This window comes from Oryctolagus cuniculus, chromosome 11, assembly GCF_051225735.1.
Source record: "Oryctolagus cuniculus isolate XC-2025 breed Fujian yellow rabbit chromosome 11, ASM5122573v1, whole genome shotgun sequence".
Classification (NCBI taxonomy): Eukaryota; Metazoa; Chordata; class Mammalia; order Lagomorpha; family Leporidae; genus Oryctolagus; species Oryctolagus cuniculus.
Genome location: NC_142877.1, coordinates 71,232,357 through 71,252,101, shown reverse-complemented (window position 1 = coordinate 71,252,101; position 19,745 = coordinate 71,232,357). Strand labels below are relative to the sequence as shown.

General features: G+C 51.0%; 1 protein-coding gene across 6 annotated transcripts in view; it reads left to right on the top strand.

The window, feature by feature from the left end:
- Positions 1-19,745, top strand: part of CPM (carboxypeptidase M) — a 144,250-nt gene that overhangs the window by 95,707 nt on the left and 28,798 nt on the right. For 3 of the 6 annotated variants that reach the window (XM_051846436.3, XM_051846435.3, XM_089308656.1), the window contains exon 3: positions 10,471-10,564. In XM_051846436.3, coding sequence (XP_051702396.1) covers positions 10,471-10,564 — 94 coding nt within the window. Of the gene's footprint in view, positions 1-1,765; positions 1,851-2,219; positions 2,331-10,466; positions 10,565-19,745 lie in introns of those variants that run through there. The other 3 variants (XM_089308658.1, XM_089308657.1, XM_089308655.1) reach the window with 3 other exon arrangements.

Below are 19,745 nucleotides of genomic sequence, written 5' to 3'. Positions count from 1 at the left end.
AAGCTGACCTAAAGCCTATGTGAAACTACATTACAACCTTGACAATAGACAAATGACAATCTGAACATCAATCCAGGTGCAGCCTCTCTGTTTAAGGCTTGAGCGACCCTGCTGGGGAGTTTCCGTGCTCTGCCGTGTGCAATGCAGTGTGCTGTTATCGTCTGAGCAGTGCTATTGTCTGAGTTTTAGATCAGAGTTCAGACCGGTCTCATGGTGGAGGGCGCCTTCTCAAGATGGAGTCTCGGGTGCTCTGAAATGGAGTCCCTACTGTCAAGGTATCAGGTTATGTCCTTCATCAGTGAGCTGCGACTGTTCCCTGCCATCTTCCCTCTCAGAACCCAAATTCACAGAGAAGCCTCCATCAAAACCTTGCCTGCCTTGTGTCAGAGAGAAAAGAGTGGGCAAACCATGCCTTGGTTCTTAAACCTTCTGCCTGGAAGTGACATGTGACTTTTCATACCATATTTCATTGGCCAGAGCAAGTCACGTGATATGCTGGAGTTCAACAGGCATGAGAAGGTCTTTGCTCACATGGAGGTGGATGGCCAGGTTACACCAAGGTAGACACAGCAAGGCAACCAGAGAAGAATATGACGGCCAGGCCAGGCTGACAATGTCACTGGACAAGCAAGCCTTGTCCACGAGAAACCTGGAGAAAACTGACCAAAAGGCAGAGTGTTTTGCAATGAGGAATCTTGGGATGCCATTTTCTAGAAATAGTCCAAAGAGAGAGAGAAATCTGGGTGAGTCAGAATAGTCTAGGATAATTTCTTAGCATTAGGTTTTGTGGGATTCATAGTGTTTGAAAAGGCAGAAAACCCAGGGAGGCCATTTTAGGCTGCGAACACCACGAATAGAGATGGGGCTGAGCCTCAGGTGCCTGGGGTGTGGGAAGTTGTCATAGGTGAAGAAAGTTTATAGAAAACTGGAGACTCACCAGGCCATATATGGTGGCAGTGGTGGTGGCGGTGCAGCCAGAGGGGGTGGAGTGGATGACAAGGCCCCTTTGGAGATGGATAAAGGGGAAGGGGTCCTAGGTGACAGCCAGCCCCCTACACAGTGCCCCTCGGAGTGCAGTGGCAGGGTGAGCACCCCAGTTGAGTAAGGCTCCCCGTCCAGGCCATCAGCGTAGAAGACCCAGGAATGTGGACCCTAAACAAGGCAGCCACAGGAATCCATTGTTTGTTTGTGGGCCACATGGAAAAGTGCAAGGGATGTGGTTCCCAGACCCCAGACACGCAGGCTTGACACCCATGCAGAAGCCCTGGTGACCTCTTCTCCAGGGCCCTGGCTCGTGCTCACACACATCATGACAAGGCCCCAGTTGTGACCCCACACCAGCATCTGTGTGCAATGAGAAACTCCAGTGCAGCTGAATTTGGAGACAAACATCTGCTTGTCCCACCCCACCCCAACCCCATGAAGTTCTGGTTTGCCTTCTGTGTTCTCACCCCTGTATTATGCTGAGCTGCAAAACCCTAGCTCTAAGTAGTATTTATTTTTAATCTATTTATTTGAGAAGCAGAAAAAGAGCTCCTATCCACTGCTTCACTCTCCAGATGCCCACAATGGCTGGTACTGCATTTGCTGGGCCAAAGCCAGAGATAAGATATTCCCTGCAGGGCTTCCAGGTGAGTGGTAGTCACTCAATTACTTGAGCCATCACCTGCTGCCTCCCAGGGTCTGCATTAGCAGGAAGCCAGAGTCCTGAGTGGAGCCAGGTGTTGAACCCAGGCACTCTGATGTGCGTGAGACCAAACACCCACCCTCTAAGAAACAGCTCAGCCCCATCATGGCCCCGAGCACTTGCACCTATCACAATGGCAGTAGGACCTCAGGGATGCCTTTTAGTGAGTCCTCCAACTCCTTCCTTGACAAGTTCCTCCATCCATCCATCAAAGAAGTCAGGGTCCCCAGCCTGTTGCACGGGTGGCGGCAGGGAAGCTTCGCTGGGGTCCGTGGCTGCCCTTGGGATGAGGGTGTCATCACATCTGCATGGGTTCTCAGCCTTGCCAGTACAGAGACTGGGCGTTCCCACTGGCTGACTCAAACCCTGCAACAGAAAGCCCAGGAATGCTGGGTGGTTGGCCCTGAACGTCAAGCAGGTGCAGGGATCTTAGGTGCTAGAGTCAGGGATGGTCGGGGCACAGGGGCTGTGTCCCGCCTTTCCTTGCTTCTCCACCCATCTGCTTTTATAGCCTCCTCTTTGTGATTGACAGCCGCGTGCAACCTGAAGCCAGCAGGATAGCCCATGGCAACTCCAACGCTTTGCAGCTGGTGGCTGGAGGTTCGCGTATGGTCCTTGGCTGCAGAGCCCTCAGGTCCGGCGGGTGAGCCAAACCAAGCACAAGTTGCCAACACCAACTATGGCTTCTCAAAGCAGCCTTCCTCTGACCCCCCCCCCCTTCCTCCTCCTACTTCCTGTGTCTCCTCAGCTGGGAGAAAGAAAAAACTCCCAGCAACCAACGTTTGGTGCACAGCAAGCCTGGTTCACGGGTGCCGGTTTCATTGAGTTTTTTTTAATGTTTCCAATCTTTTAGGTGACTAGCAGAGCCACATGGAGGTTGAGAACAGAGCAGGGCCACCAGAGAACCAGCCAGCGCTGTCTCCTTTAACATCGGTTCTTCACATTTGTGCATTTGAGAAAAAAACTGGCGAGCTTGTTGAAGCGCACCATGGGGAGCGGGTAGCTTCCCAGCGCCAGCTCCTGGTTCCAGCTTCCTGCCAAGTGCTGACCCTGGGAGGAAGCAGTGATTGGCTCTAGTAGTTGGGTTCCTACTCGATGACCTGGATCGAATTTCCACTTCCTGACTGTGGCTAAGGCCCAGCCCCAGCCATTGTGGGCATTTGGGGGGCAAACCAGCAAATGGGAGTTGTGTGTGCATGTGTGCATGAGAGAGAGAGGAGAGAAGAGAGGAGAGAGAGAAATAAAACCCATCACAGAGAACTAGTCTCCACCCCCAGAGTTTCTGATTCAGTCCATCTGGGGCAGACCGAGAATGAGCATTTTCCCTGAGTTCCCGGTGATACTGATGCTGTTGGTTGGTCCTGGGACCATACTTTGAGAGCCGCTGCCTTAGAGGGTTACTGAAGAATGTTTTGTTGTGTGCAAAAGAATAATAGAAGCACTAAAACCTAGCAGCGCAGTCATTAGGGTTAAATTAATTGAATATCTGCAAATCACTTTGAGCTGTTATAGGGGAGGCTCCCTACACTGCCCTTCCCCCAGGAGAAAGAGCATCCTATGCCCTGGGGGTGGCGGCTGGGCTGGGCCTCCCCCACCCCAGGGTAAACATCCTAAGTGGAGCCTGGTGGGGAGGCCAGGTGTCAGTCTACCACAGCTGTGGCTTGTGGGACCCGGGGAAGACCCCTGGCTGTTTTGACAGTGAGCTAATTGAGCTAATTTACTCCTGAACTATTTAACTCTGTGAACTCTGGCCAGCATTTTAGTAGGGACTGACCAACGCCGTGGGTCCCTCCCACCTGGGCTTCTGGAGGGTTCTTTGGAATCCACGAACGTTCCGCCGGAGCCCCTGGACTTGGGGCTCCTGTAGCGTGACGGCTGTGAGCGCTGCTGCCGCAGGCACAGCCAGCCTGGCGTCTCCGCCCTTGGTGTGTGTCCTCTGTGTTCGTGTGTCTGCAGTGACTTGGCAGGAGCAGGGTTTTCCTCTACTTCAAATCCAGGGGGCGTGTGAACGTTGGAAACTTTAAAGTTACCTAAATATCATGTGTGTGTGTTTTTAAAGATGTATTTATTTATTTGAATGACAGCAACAGAGAAAGATTTTTCCTTCCATGGTTCCTCTCCTACATGGCTGCAACAGCCAGGGCTGAGCCAGGCCAGAAGCAGGAACCAGGGCCTCCGTCTGGGTACCCATGTAGGTGGGGGGAGGGTTTTCAACCATGACCGAGAACGACAACCAAGACCACGCTGAGCAAAAAAAATAGCGGCTGAACAAAGGGGTGTGGGATGCGGGCTGGAGCACTGGGAGAGGATACCAGATACCTGAGATAGGGTGTCCCCGACACAGAGTGTCCCTGGGCTGCCTGATTCAGAGCGAGGCAGGCACAGGCTGTCTCCCTGATCTGCAGCTGGGACAAATTGTGGGAATGGTGAGGCTCTCCAGGAGCATGGCTCCTCTGTGTTTTCGTTTTGCTGATTCCAGGAAAGAGTGGGGGAGACGTCTCAGACCCGTGTGGACTCAGGACTCTCACAGGTGGCAGGGGCCCAAGCGCTTGACCATCTTCTGCTTTCCCAGGCGCACTAGCAGGGAGCTGGATCGGAAGCAAAGCAGCCAGGACTCAGTCCTGCACGCTGAAGTGGGATGGCTGTGGCACAGACAGCGGCTTCACTAGCTGCACCACTGTGCTGGGCCCACTTCTGTTATTTAATGTAGAGCTGTGCGCGCTCTATGTGATAAGCTTCGTGGGGGAGGGGGAGGATGGTGGGGAGTAATGGGAATGTGCATAGGTGATACTGAAAGTTTTGTGTCAGTAAAGGAAGTAAAAGGAACTCAGGTAGTGATAAGCCACTAATGGGTTGCCTTGCAAAAGCCCTGCTGATGGGGCGGGCGGTTAGTCCCACTTAATTAAGCCTGAGGCAGGTGAACCCAGTGCATCAGGGAAGTGCTGGCACACTTGACCGGGGTCAGAGGGTGCATGTAAGGATACCCAGAGATGGGCCGGTCTGAGAAAGCAGCTGACCCTGAGCTCCGGATGCAGGTCTTTGTCCACCCGACTGTACGTTTGAGAAGCCTTCAAAAATTCACAGGGAAAATAGATTTAAAGACAAGTTTGTGTTGGTGCGGATTTTTAAAATCCACGCATAGTTTCGGCATACTAATTTTTCATGAACTTTTTGAAGATCCCTGGTGTGCGTGGATTTCAAAATTTTTTGCACCAAAATAAATTTAATTTTCTCCCTATAATCTTTTTAAAGTCCCTCCTACAAAGAGCCTCATGAAATGGTAGCATGCTTCAGCATCAGAGGGCCATCAGGGTCTCTGCTTTTTTCTGGGCCTGTCCCACCGACACACACAGGACAGAGGTGGTCTGAAGGGGTTGCTACACCAGCACTGCGCATGGAGGGTCCTGTAGCGTGGCCCTCGATCGAGCTGTCTTCCCTGGCTTAACCAGCCATAGCCAGGTAGCAGGCTGGATCCTGCTTCCTCAGGCTGGGCTGGGCTCTGGCCTGTCTTCTATTTCAGGGAAATTGAGGCAGCTTGGGTTCATCAGAAGAGCCAGCTTTTAGAATCACACAGACCTGGGTTTGAACTGTGGTTCTATCCCCGCCCCCCCCCCTTTTTTTTTAAGATTTACTTATTTGAAAGGCAGGGTTGCAGAGAAAGAAAGAGGGAGGTCTTCCATCCACTGGTTCACTCCCCAAATGGCCACAATGACAGAACTGGGCTGGTTCGAAGCCAGGAGCTTCTTTCAAGTCTCCCATGTGAATGCAGGGGCCTAAGCACCCGGGCCATCTTCCACTGCTTTCCCAGGCATATTAGCAGAGAGCTGGATCATAAATGGAGCAGCCAGGACTAGAACTGGCACCCATATGGGATGCCGGCACTGCAGGCAGTGGCTTGGTGCTGGCCCCAGTGCTACTGCTCAACTCAGTTTCCTCCACAATGAATTATGGCCAGACATCACCCACCTAAAGTGCTTAGTACAGTGCCTGGCACATGGTATCTGGGCTTCCTGAATGATAGCATGTGACATTTTAGTTTCTTTTTTTTTTTTTTAAAGATTTATTTATTTGAAAGTCAGAGTTACACAGAGAGAGGCAGAGAGAGAGAGGTCTTCCATCCGCTGGTTCGCTCCCCAACTGGCCGCAACTGCCGGAGCTGCGCTGATCCGAAGCCAGGAGCTTCTTCCAGGTCTCCCACGTGGGTACAGGGGCCCAAGGACTTGGGCCATCTACTGCTTTCCCAGGCCACAGCAGAGAGCTGGATTGGAAGAGGAGCAGCTGGGATTCGAACTGGCGCCCATATGAGATGCCAGGGCTTCAGGCCAGGGCGTTAACCCGCTGCACCACAGCGCTGGCCCTGAGATTTTAGTTTTTTTTTGTTTTTGTTGTTGTTTTTTAAGAAACTAGAAAGATGAAGAAGGGAAAAGAACCTGGTGAGTTTTATCACCCTGTCACCTACCCTATTATCACCAACAGGACACCATTTCCAGCGTGTGTAGGAGCTTGTCCATTATTTGAGTTTGTATGGTTGGTGCTGTGTTTCCAATGAGCAATCTGATTTGCATGGCTATAGTTACATAATTGAACTTCCTTTTTACATATTCTTTTCACATATTCTTTAATATGTGAAAATGACAGGTTTTTTAAATTACATATCTGGGAGTCAGCAAGAGCAAGAGATGAATGGAGTTCCCATCTGCTGATTCACTCCTCAAATGCCCACCAAGGCTGGGGCTTGGCCAGAGCACAATCCAGGTCTCCCACGTGGACGGCAGTAACTCCATCACCTGGGCCATCGCCACTGTCACCCACGGGCTGCGTCAGCCGGAAGTCGGGGTCAGGGACGAGAAGCAGGAATCCAACCCTGGTTCTCTGGTGTGGGCCGTGGCTGACTTAACCACTTTGCCAAATGCCTGCCCCTATAAAATAACTACAAACTCTGGACATAATTTTATTAGGCCTGCTGCAATTTACATGAAATGGCTTATTGTTGGACACCTAACAATAGAGCATTGGTTGACTGAATGGTAGTGTTCTCACATGTCAGTAAGCAGCCATTGAAAGGGGTGTCGTGGAAGTCTACGTGGCAGAGAGACGCGCTCACAATGATGTAGAAAAGGAGAGGGTGTGACCCCGAGGTGAGCTGCCTCCCGTGTCTGTCTGGACACCGACTGCCTCGGTCCTAGAGGCTTTCAAACTTCAAGGGACCTCAGGATCGCCGAAGGGGCTTGTTAAATGCAGGTTTCTGCAGTCTGGTTGAGTGAGTGGGGGTGGGGCTGTGATGTGGGCCCGACACCCTGCCCATTTCTGCCTGGTGAAACTCGGATCCGTTTCCTGCTCAACTCCTGGAAGGCTTTGCAGCACTAGTTGTCTGCTTGCTTGTCTGTAGATCTTGGCGAATCCTTCCAAGTTGCAAAACCTTTCCTGATCTCCCAGCAACCCCAGCTGGGCACCATGCCACAGAGCTGGGATCTGTGTGTCATGCCCTGAGTGAGTTCCCGAGTGTAGATACAGAAGTATTTGGAACCCAGATCTTGTGGATGTTTTAGTAAAGAGACAGTTGTGCACTTTAGGACTCTTTGGCACCCATGTTATTAGCTAGAGCTCTAAGGAATGAAGGCAGTCTTCCCAACTCTGATAGGAAAATCGTCTTGTTGAGTATCCTTTACCTTGGCAGTCAGGTTACGAAAAGTAAATAGTTTTTCTTTTGTGTGTGTACCCTGGTCTGGGCCAGCTGGGGCCCACTTGTTGCCAGCCAGATAGCAGGCTGGAGCCTGTCTGGGGCTCTTAAATTCCAGATAAGGCTCTGTGGTCAAACATTGAATAAACATGTTTGGTATTAAACATACCCAATCTCTGATTTTTTTGAGAAAAATACGTATTTGAAAGGCAAACTGACAGAGTTTTCATCCACAGGTTCACTCCCCCAAGGGACCCCTACAGCCAGATCAGGGCCAGGCCAAAGCCAGGAGCCTGGAACATCATCCAGGTCTCCCACATGGGTGGCAGTAGCCTGGGTACTTGGGCCATCTTCCACTGCCTTCCCAGACGCGTTGGCAGGAACCAGGATGAGAAGCAGAGCAGCAAGGATTCGAGCCAGCACTCTGAAATAGGATACTGGCCTGGCAAGCAATGGTTAACCCGCTGCACCACAACACCAGCCCTCAAACTCCAATTCTAGACTGTATTTAAAGTTCTAGACAGGGAGTAAGGACTTAGCCAAGTAGTCGATGCCTGTGTCCCATGTCCAAATATGAGTTTGAGTCCCAGCCCTGGCTCTGACTACAGCATTCTGCCAAGGCAGACCCTGGGGTGTAGCCATGATGGCTCCTGCCACCTATCTGGGAGACTTAGATTAAGGTACCAGCTCCTGGCCTTGGCCTAGCCACAGCCACTGCAGGCATTTGGAGAGTGAACCATTGGATTAGAACTCTGTTTTTTCCATTTTTCCGTGTCTCTCTTTCTCTCAAATAATTAAAAATAACAAAGTGCCAGACAGTTTTAGAATTGAAAGGCACTGCTTTCTATTGGTTTAGGTAGGTGAGAGAATGGTGGTATTTTGTTAGGAAGAAGAGCACCAGGACTGAAATTGAGTAGACTCAACTCGAGACTCTGAGGCTTGAATCAGAGCCAATTACTGGCTCTGTGACAAGTAGTTTATTTAATATTTTTGAAGATCAGTTTTCTTACTTTCTTTTTTTTTTTTTTTTTTTTTTTGACAGGCAGAGTGGACAGTGAGAGAGAGAGAGACAGAGAGAAAGGTCTTCCTTTGCCGTTGGTTCACCCTCCAATGGCCGCCGCGGCCAGCGCGATGCGACCGGCGCACCGCGCTGATCCGATGGCAGGAGCCAGGAGCCAGGTGCTTTTCCTGGTCTCCCATGGGGTGCAGGGCCCAAGCACCTGGGCCATCCTCCACTGCACTCCCGGGCCACAGCAGAGAGCTGGCCTGGAAGAGGGGCAACCGGGACAGAATCCGGCGCCCCGACCGGGACTAGAACCCGGTGTGCCGGCGCCGCTAGGCGGAGGATTAGCCTAGTGAGCCGCGGCGCCGGCCTTCTTACTTTCTAAAAAGATTTTGAGAGGTAGAGCTACAGACAGGAGAAGAGAGAAAGGTCTTCCATCTGCTGCTTCACTTCCCAAATGACAGCAACAGCCAGAGCTGGGACAATCTGAAGTCGGGAGCTTCCTCCTGGTCTCCCACATGGGTGCAGGGGCCCAAGCACTTGGGGGCATCTTCCACTGCTTTCCCAGGCCATAGCGGAGAGCTGGATCAGAAGAGGAGCAACCGGGACACACACTGGCACCCATATGGGATGCCAGTGCTGCAGGTGGAGGCTGAGCCCACTAGGCCACAGCACTGGCCCCAAGTCTTCTCATGTGTCAAGTTTAGTTAATCCTTCTCAGTGGTGGGCATTGTGCTACAGCAGATTAAGCTGCCACTGAGCACACTGGCTTCCTATATCTGAGTGACTGGTTTGCATCCAGGCTACTCCATGCTTCTGATCCAGCTCCCTGCCGATGTGCCTGGTAAAGCAACAGAAAATGGCTCCTGCCACACACACGGGCAATCTGGATGGAGTTCCTGGCTCCTGGTGTCAGTCTGACTCCGGCTAAGCTGTTGCAGGCATTTGGGGAGTGAGCCAGCAGAGGGAATTGTACGTGTACACACGCTCACACACAGGCCCCCCTTTCTCTCCCTCTTTCCTTCTGTCTCTTGCACATGTGCATGTTCTCTCACTGTGCCTTTCAAATAGTAAATATTAGGGAAACAAAAGAGATGGCCCATCTCAGTGGTCACGACAAGTAGTTAGGTGAGATGCCATGAACCAGAGCTGTACTGTTGACGGAGCAAATCCCCAGATACTGGTTTCTGTCTAACCACAGACTACCGCAGAGCTGGGACGCGGAAGTGTTCTTGGCATCATTAGGATGGGCAGGGTTCATGCCAGCCTTGGAGCCACGTCACATCAGCATAGAATACAGGATTCAGGATCTTACTTCAAAAGCAGTCTCCCTTCTGAGTTGCATGTTTCATTGTCTTCCTTGGGCTGGCATGCTCCCAATCAGCCATCAGCCAACTGTCTATAACCTGTGTATCATCATGTGCAGTAGCAAGGTCGTCATTTCTGGGAGGATCTAGATGTCGGAGTGAAAAATGAGAATGTAAACATTTTGGAAAAACAAGATCTAGGTCCCCTACAAAGTGTCCAATTTTGAAAAATCACATTCTAAAGCAAGTTAAGTATTTGGGGTTTGGTTTGTTTTTTTGGGTTTTTTTTTTTTTTTTTTTTTTTTTTTTTTTTGACAGGCAGAGTGGACAGTGAGAGAGAGAGACAGAGAAAGGTCTTCCTTTTTGCCGTTGGTTCACCCTCCAATGCACTGTGGCCGGCGCACTGCGCTGATCCGAAGCCAGGAGCCAGGTGCTTCTCCTGGTCTCCCATGTGGGTGCAGGGCCCAAGCACTTGGGCCACAGCAGAGAGCTGGCCAGGTAGAGGGGCGACCAGGACAGAATCCGGCGCCTGGACCGGGACTAGAACTTGGTGTGCTGGTGCAGCAGGTGGAGGATTAGCCTATTGAGCCGTGGCGCCAGCCGCAAGTTAAGTATTTGTGTTCCATTGAAAGGGTTTCCTTACACTCTAGCAGGAAAGAGCATCTTACGCACAGGAATGCTAGGTGAACTTAAGTGAAGCATTAATCAGGTGGGGGGGTCGGCATGGTTTGCTGCCCAGTCTCCCAGAGTTTCAGGAGAAACTTACGATTCTTTTTCTTCCCTGTAAAGGTAGAAACCTGTGGGTTCTTGTTGTGGGACGGTTCCCGAAGGAACACAGAGTTGGGATTCCGGACTTCAAATACGTGGCAAATATGCACGGAGACGAGGTATGTGTGTGGCTTGAATTTCTGGAATGTCACCAAAGAAACTTCCCCTGCGGGTCTCCTGGGCCCTGGGGAAATGTTCAGGAGGAAGCACAGGCAGACATTGCCGCAGAGCAGCTGGCTGGGGAGGGCCTTCCTGGGAAGCCCTCTTGGAGTTGAAGGAACCAGGACTCAGTAGGTATGCCAGCTAATTGGTCAGGTGCACCGTGCCTGTGGTGGTAACGTGAGCTTTTCTGTATTGGGCTGGAAGAACAAGAGTGCCCAGGCTCCCAATTCCTGCCAGCCAAGTGCCTGAACTCCAGGCTGGGTCGATTTTGTTTTTGTTTTTGCTCCTCCTTCTGATAGTATTAAGGTACCCCCAGAGGAGCTGTATTATATTTGAATGCAAAACAGTCCAGATCCCGAATTCCCAGTTTCTGACTTTTTGAACGCTTCTGCCATTCTCAATCTAATACTTGGTGTCTCAATGGTCAAGTTTAGACAGTCGCACCTAGGGGTCTCATCTCCTCCGTTCAACAAGTACTCTTAAATTCCTTAGTGGTGGCTTGCCTCCTTCCCAGCTTGGCAGGGGAAAACTCTCTTTTTTCATCTTGTTTTACAAAGTACTCTGTGACCACATTGACATTCTGGCCAGGCAGTTGAAGATGTTTGCTTCTGTTTCTCACTTCCTTGGCATAGTGTAAGGACAGGACAACGGCAGTATTTGCTCTGTACCAGCATTCCATCCAATTGGGAAATCCAGTGGACGGGAAGACAGCTCCCAGTCACCACAGAAAAGAAAACAGAGGAATATGTCTAATTCCCTACAAAACACCTTCTGAGGAATTTCAAAAATCAATGCATATTCCCATTAGTATCCCCTGCTGACTTGTGAAAATATTGGATTTGCAGTCAGCGCCGACTGGCCCGAGCGGGGTAACTCTCCCCAGCTGCAGGCTCTGCAGGACCCGGACCCACCCTTCCTGACACACAGGGCCGCCCTTGCAGGCGTGCTGCCCGGCCTGTCCTGCTCGGAGGGTGCTTCTCACAGGCAGCTGGGATGCAAATACGTCCTTCAAAGAAAGGAGCAGGTTTCTGAACCTTGATTTGGAGCTGGGTGGAAGTTCAATCTGTCTATTTATTTGATTATTTTTCATAGTCTTACTTTTCTTCATCTTATTTGAAAGGCAGAGAGAGAGAGAGATCCTCCATCCATTGGTTCGATCCTCAAATGCCGGCAGTGGCTGGGGCTGGGCCAACCCAAAGTCGGGAGCTGAGAACTCAATCTGGGTGTCCCACGTGGGTAGCTGGAGCCCAGCTACCTGGGCCGTCGCTGCTGCCTCCCAGAAAGTGCATCAGCAGGAGAGTGGGACTGGGGGCGAAGCTCCCACTTGAACCCAAGCACTCCTCTATGGGACACAGGCATCTCAAGTGGCGGTAAACCACTGCACCGAGCAACTGCCCCGATCTCTGAGGTCGTCGTTTTTTTTGTTGTTGTTGTTGTTTTTTTTTTTAAGTTAGTTTCATTTTATTTGAGAGGGAGCAAGATAGAGACAGAAACCTTCCAGCCATTGGTTCACTCTTCAAATGTTTGGCTTGGCCAAACCAAAGCCAGGAGCCCAGTGAATCCGGACCTCCCACGCCGGTGTCGGGGACCCGACTACTTGAGTCATGCCCCTGCTGCCTGCCAGGGTGTGCATCACGAGGGAGCTAGGACGCAAGCCCTGGCACCCCAACGTGGGATATGGGTGTCCCAAGCAGCGACTTCACTGCCGTGCCAAATGCACCACTGTTTCTGACTTCGTGTGCGGGCGGGGCTGTTTCTTCAAGAGACTTCACATTACTGGGGGTGTGACCAAGGTTGCTTCTAATAAAATGACTCCATTACACAGGGCGGCTCTGACTGCTTCCTTCCTTCACTCTCTAGTCCGTGTGATCAAGGGTCTTGAAGTCCCCTCTCTCTGGCACTCCTAGTCCCCGGGAGTCTCTGGTGTGGCAGGTGTTGCAGCCTGCGTGTGGGAACTGAACCTTCCAAGGACCAGCAAGAGCCCTCGCCCTGGCCTGCCCCTGACTTTGTGAACTCTTTCCATGCGCTTCCCCGCATCTCTGGCATCTTTCTGGGTGGTTTGTGTGGCTCCCCCGGGTTCTCCAGGGGATACCTAGGACCGAGAGTGGGCAGGGGAAGGGCTCGGTGTGTTCTGGGGTGGGAGCCTGAGGCCTGTCACACCTGTGTGTCCCAGCTGCTGGCAGTGTCTGGGGGCTCTGTGAGGCTGTGAAGAATTTGTAACTCTGGACTTTGGATCTCGTCTCCTCTGCCCTCCCCGTCGCAGCAAAAGCTGGACAAGGGATAGCCCCGTGTAGGAGCAGGACCGTCGCTGTGACCACGGGGTCTCACTGGAACCCCTTGTTCCGCCTGCAGAGCTTCGGGAATTGAAAGCACTTTTGAGACCCTCCGTTAAAAAAAGCAACAGGGCTGGGGCCGATGCTGTGGCACAGCAGGTAAAGCTGCCGTCTGCAGTGCCAGCATCCCATATGGGCGCTGGTTCAAGTCCCAATTGCTCCATTTCCAATTCAGCTCTCTGCTATGGCCTGGGAAAGCAGAAGATGGCCCAAGTCCTTGGACCCCTGCACCTACGTGAAAGACCAGGAAGAAGCTCCTGGCTCCTGGCCTTGGATTGGCACAGCTCTGGCTGTTGGCAGCCATCTGGGGAGTGAACCTGTGGATGGACGACCTCCTTCTCTCTCTGCCTCTGCCTCTCTGTAACTGCCTTTCAAATAAATACTAAAAAAAAAAAAAAAAAAAAAAGGCAACAAGGCAAACATTTTAGGGCAATGGTTCTTAACCTTCCTTGGAGGTATTTTTTACTAAGCTGGTACAAACCTTGACTTCTGATCTTAAGCTCTGTGGGTCTTCCAGGGTATAGGGACCTGGTGGGTAGAACTGACCACGCTATTTCCAACACATTCTTCTCTCCCCCTGGAGTGTGTGTGTGTATGTCTCACACCAAATACCAAGGCTAGATGGCAGTGAGCCTCAGCAGCAGAGGAAGATCCAGTTCTGTCAGTCACACCTGCATTCCCCCGTGAACTGTTACCTCTCTCTGCCTGTGTCAGGACTATTTCCTTTTTTAATTCAGAATAATCTGTTACTACCACAAAATTAACATGTGCAACTTAGGAAAAAAATACAGATAAGTCAAAAAGCTTTATACTGCCCTTCCCAAAATGAGTATTGTTAATTCCTTATTGATGCATCGAGATGTTTGCATTTTACTGAGTATTAAGCTATTTTGTTATTTGTAACACTTTTTTTTTTTTTTTTTTTTGGACAGGCAGAGTGGACAGTGAGAGAGAGAGACAGAGAGAAAGGTCTTCCTTTACCGTTGGTTCACCCTCCAATGGCCGCCACAGCTGGCGTGCTGCGGCCGGCACACCGCGCTGATCCGATGGCAGGAGCCAGGTGCTTCTCCTGGTCTCCCATGGGGTGCAGGGCCCAAGCACTTGGGCCATCCTCCACTGCACTCCCTGGCCACAGCAGAGAGCTGGCCTGGAAGAGGGGCCACCGGGACAGAATCCGGCGCCCCGACCGGGACTAGAACCCGGTGTGCCGACGCCGCAAGGCGGAGGATTAGCCTAGTGAGCCGCGGCACCGGCTTATTTGTAACACTTTTTAAAGGATTTATTTATTTGAAAGAGGCAGAAAGATAGAAGTCTTCCATTCGCTGGTTCATTCCTAAAATGGCTGGAGCTGGGCTGATCTGAAGCCAGGAGCCAGGGGCTTTTCCTGGGTCTCCCATGTGAGTGCAGGGGCCCAAGGACTTGGGCCATCTTCTACTGCTTTCCCAGGCATATTAGCAGGGAGCTGGATTAGAAGTGGAGCAGCCAGGACTCGAACCCGTACCCAAATGGGATGCTAGAGCCACAGGCAGTAGCTTAGCCTGCTGCACCACAGCACTGGCCCCAAGATTTGCAATATCTTTATCTGATCTCACACTTCCCAGTTTTTCCACCTGTCCTCAAAATTGTCCAAATCAGGATCTGGTCCAGGGCCATGTGTCCTATTCGGTAGATCTGTTGATATGTTGTGTATCTTGTATGTCTTTTTTAAGATTTATTTTTATTAGAAAGGTAGAGTTAGAGGGAGAGACAGATCTTCCATCCGCTGGTTCATTTCCCAAATGGCTGTAATGACCGGGCCTGGGCCAGGGCAAAGCCAGGAGCCAGGAACCCCATCCAGGTCTCCTGCATAGGTGCAAGGGTCCAAGCACTAGGAGCATTAGCAGGGAACTGGATCAGAAGTAGAGCAACTGGGACTCAAGCCAGCACCCATATGGGATGCCAGTGTCACAGGTGGTGGCGTTACTACACCACAGCACCGGCCCCTTGCATGTCTTCTAAGCTAGCATTTCAGGCCCCTTTTCATGACACTAGACCCATCAGCTGTCTGTCCTGGAGAATTCCCTACACTCAAGCTTGCGTTTGCTTCTTAGCGTAACCTGGAGCTGTGCCCCTTTGAGTTGGAAGGCAGATCCAAAGGTTCGCTGGTCAGGTGAAACATCCTGGCAAATCCACATCTTAGGACTTGTGGAGGAGCCCTCATTTGGTCGATGCCGAGTCCAGGTTAATCAGCCTGGCCACATTCAGGAATGTGGAACACAAACGATGGTGGCAAAGTCCACTTAATACACCCCATTTGCTGGTGAGTGCTGTTAGGAAAGAAGTGAAACCTACTTCTTGATTCGTGCACACTGCCCATGTTCTCTGTGTGTACTCAGAATAGGGCCCACACTGGAGGTGTTTTTCTTGTCTTCAGTAACTTGGCCGTTGGCTCACATCCTTGCTGTGGCGTTGGCTCCCTGGGCCACATTAATCAGGCTGACGACTCTATATGGAGCTTGACAAGGAAATACTAGAATTTTCTAACATTTATTGAGTATGGAGCACACCAAGTGCATTTTTTTTAGAGATTTATTTATTTATTTGAGATTCAGAGTTACACAGAGAAGGAGAGGCAGAGAGAGAGAGAGGTCTTCCATCTGCTGATTCATTCCCCAAATGGCCACATCCAGAGCTGAGCCAATTGAAGCCAGGATCCAGGAGCTTCTTCTGGGTCTCCCACACTGGTGCAGGGGTCCAAGGACTTGGGCCATCTTCTACTGCTTTCCCAGTCCATAGCAGAGAGCTGGGTGGGAAGTGGAGCAGCCTGGTCTTGAACCAGCACCCATATGGGATGCTGGCACTGCAGGTGGCAGCTTCACCCACTACGCCGCAGCGCCGGCCCCATACACACACACCAAGTGCCTTGACCCCTATGCAGAGGGCCTGTGTATCGGTTGCACATACCAAGAAGGGACTCAGGTTTGTGTGTGGTCAGCAGCTCTCTGAATTCCGAGCCCGAGCCCGAGCCCTGCCCAGCTGTGGATCTGCTGTCTATGCTCTCTTCTGGTCTCTTTAGAATGTTGCTTCTATGCATAGATCTGTGATCTCTAATTAGTTTTGTTTGGATTGCTACTCAGTTGTTCCAACACCAACTTTTTAAATTTAAGTTATATTCATTTTCTTTAAAAGAGGCAAAGGTCTTCCATCCACTGGCTCACTCCTCAAATGCTTGCAACAACCAGGGCTGGGCCGGGCTGAAGCCAGGTACCCGGAACTCGATCCAGGTCTCCTGTGTGGGGAGCAGGGGTCCAACCATGTGAGCTGTCACCTGCTGCCTTCCAGGGTGTACATTAGCAAGCAGCAGAGCCAGGACCCCAGCCCAGGCACTCTGATATGGGATATAGGTGTCTCAAGCAGTATCTTAACCACTGTGCCAAATGCTACCCCTCCATCCCCATTTCATAAAGAGTTACACTAGAGCAAATACCTCCAAGTCACCCATCTCTGTCCCCATCTCTTCCTATACCTTCACTGCCGTGGAATCGCCCTGGGCAGTGACAAAGTGCCCGCGATGAGCCTCCGTCGTCCAGTGTTCATGCTGCTTTTGGAAGAGCAAGGAAGAAACATTGCGGGCAGCCTGCCTTTCTGGTCTTCATAAGACTGCTGGGTGTTTCTCTGGTTTATCCAGCCCTACTTTGCATACACTTTGAAGCATGTGAATTGTGGAAGCCCGAATTCCGGGTTTAATTTATGCAGGCTCCAAATTAGCTGCACTTGCTTCACCTGAAGTCTTTTTTTTTTATCGCAAGGGCTGATGCTGGGCACGCTGGACTTCTCTATCATTCCCTGAACCCTGCAAATATATAAGATGTTTGAGATGAGGTCTTTGTCCCCCCTTCACCGTCACCACCACCTCCACCTCCTCCTTCTCCTGGCTTACTTTGTAGTGAACTATAACCAAAAATCCAAAAGCAAGAGCTCTGAAGCTAGGGATCTCTCACATCTTCAGCCTAAATGTGGCTGCCAGAGAGCAGCCTGAGACCATCGCCACCTTGTTCCTTCCCGGAGCCCTCCTTGCTTTGTCTTGTCCCTGTCTTCTGAAACGTGCTCTTAAATATTGGTAGGAAAAAAATCATTCGAGTACTGTCTACATTGGTGAGACATCTTTCATTCCTCCCTACTGGAAATACCGAAGCGAGGCATGACTGTGCTTAAAGAATTGGGTGCCTAGAGGTAGGCCTTTATGCAGCGGTTATGTCACTGCCGGGGACACCCGCATCGCGTATCTGAGTGCCTGCTGGTCCTGGCTCCCTGCTGGCATGCACCTAGGGAGGCAGCAGTGATAGACGGCTCAACTACTTGGGTCCTTGCCACTCACATGGGAGACTCAGATGGAGCTCTTGGCTCCTGGCTTTGGATTGTCCTAGCTTTGGCTGTTGTAGGTATTTGGGGAGTGAACCAACAGATAGAATCTCTGTCTCTATCTCTCTCTGCCTTTCAAATGGAATGAAAACAAGCAAACATTTAAAAACCAGAATTGGGTGCCTACAGCTTTATGCTAACGCAGTAGGAGACAAAGTACAGGTCAGAGCCTGGATTGGAACCCTTGACTTCAGCACCTGTAGGCCAGCAGGTAGTTAATGGGTTTGTTAAGTTTAACTGAATTGTAATCCACTTTGGGGTGGGGAAGGAAGAAGGTTAGAGGTTGTAGGTTGTTTTTTTTTTTTTTTAACCTTCTGTTTCTTAAACATTGATGACTCATTTTTACTATGATCATTTTTCAGGTGTAGATTTCAGAAAAAATCCACATCACATTTAGAATTTCATGTCTGGTGTCATAGTTCATGTATTCCAGGATACATATTTTGAATGGAAAAATATTCCCTTGATAACAGTGGCCATGTCGTTTAACCTAAAGATAAAAGATAAATTAACAGATGGTTTCTGAGATGTATTTTGATGTCTAAATGTTTGTACTTAGAGGGTTTTTTTTAAAAGATTTTTTTAGGCCGGCGCCGCGGCTCACTAGGCTAATCCTCCGCCTAGCGGCGCTGGCACACCGGGTTCTAGTCCCGGTCGGGGCACCGGATTCTGTCCCGGTTGCCCCTCTTCCAGGCCAGCTCTCTGCTATGGCCAGGGAGTGCAGTGGAGGATGGCCCAGGTGCTTGGGCCCTGCACCCCATGGGAGACCAGGAAAAGCACCTGGCTCCTGGCTCCTGCCATCGGATCAGCGCGGTGCGCCGGCTGCGGCGGCCATTGGAGGGTGAACCAATGGCAAAGGAAGACCTTTCTCTCTGTCTCTCTCTCTCACTGTCCACTCTGCCTGTCAAAAAAAAAAAAAAAAAAGATTTTTTTATTTGAAAGAGAGTTACAGACAGAAAGGTCTTCCATCCGCTGGTTCACTCCCCAGATGGCCGCAACGGCTGGAGCTGGGCTGATCCGAAGCCAGGATCTAGGAGCTTCTTCCGGCGAGCTTCTTCCCACGAGAGTGCAGGGGAGACTTTACTGCCTTCCCAGATCATAAGCAGAAAGTTGGATCAGAGAGGAGAGATACTTGCCAGGAGGGCCAGAGAGCTGCCCACAAGGAGAGAGCCCAGGAGAAGGCAGAGAGAGTGAGCTTCCAAGTCCAGGAGCCTCCTTTATGCAGTGGGACCCTAATTTGAATATACAAATAGGATGGGGCCTGGGTGGGGCTTAGTGGGCATGAGGTTTTCCAGGAGTTTCATGGTGTTTGCACGTGGAGTCGAGCTTAGGTGTGTTTGTGGCGTCATCATCTTCCCTGTGTAGGAGACCCAGGGGAGTCATGGGAATGTGGGTATACCGGGTTTGCAATTTTCAGGGTTGGAGTTGACACACAAGGCTAGAGACGGAGACTGTGGAGTGTTTTCCAGCTGCTTTATTCCCAACTCCGTGCCTGTCCTGGGCCCTATATCAAAATGACGACCTCTTTGTCTCTCTCTCTCTTCTGTGAGACTGGGACGGGGCAACCTGCTATCCTGAGTTCCTATCGTAGGCAGCATTTTTGCCCCCCACGCCTATATAAAGTGTTCAGTATTGAGAATTCTTCAAATGGGATGACCTGAGCATTTGCACATCTCCCCTCCCTCGGCCCCGTAAGTCCTTGTGTTTTCAGAAAGCTCGTCCTCGGAGCACTCTGGACCTCCCCTGTGATAGACGTGTCAACAGGAATTAAGTTAGGTACTGAATACATGACAGAGGAGGAGCTGGACAAGGAGTGCCGGGGTCAGGGGAAGTGGCGACGATCCTTGCCCCCAAGGCTCAGCTGGCAGGTGGGGTGGGAGTGTCAGTCCAGGATTGTAATGACCGGTGTGGAGTTAAATGGTATAGGTGTGGACCCAAGCTTGGGAAGGCAGGGAAAGTCTGCTAGATAGTGCGATGTTCCAGCTGATACATAGTTTTAAAGATTTGTCTTATTTGACTAGCAGGACAGAGATCTTCCATCCAGTGGTTTACTCTCCAAATAGCCCAGCAGCCAGGTCTGGGGCCAGGCCAAAATCAAGAGCCAGGAGCTTCTTCCGGGGCTCCCCAGTGGGTACAGGGGCCACTGGAGTGCAATGGCCACTGCTTTCCCAGGTGCATTAGCAGGAGAGCTGGGTTAGAAGCAAAGCACAGACCCACATACACACACACACACCCTCATCTATTGGCTTTCCCCCCAGATGCCCACAATGACTGAGGCTGGGTTGGGGCTGAAGCTGGCAGCCAGGAACACAATCCAGGTCTCTTGTGTGGATGGCAAGAATCCAACTTTGGACCTGTCACCTGCTGCCTCCCGGGATTAACAGGGCCTGTCTTAGCAGGACGC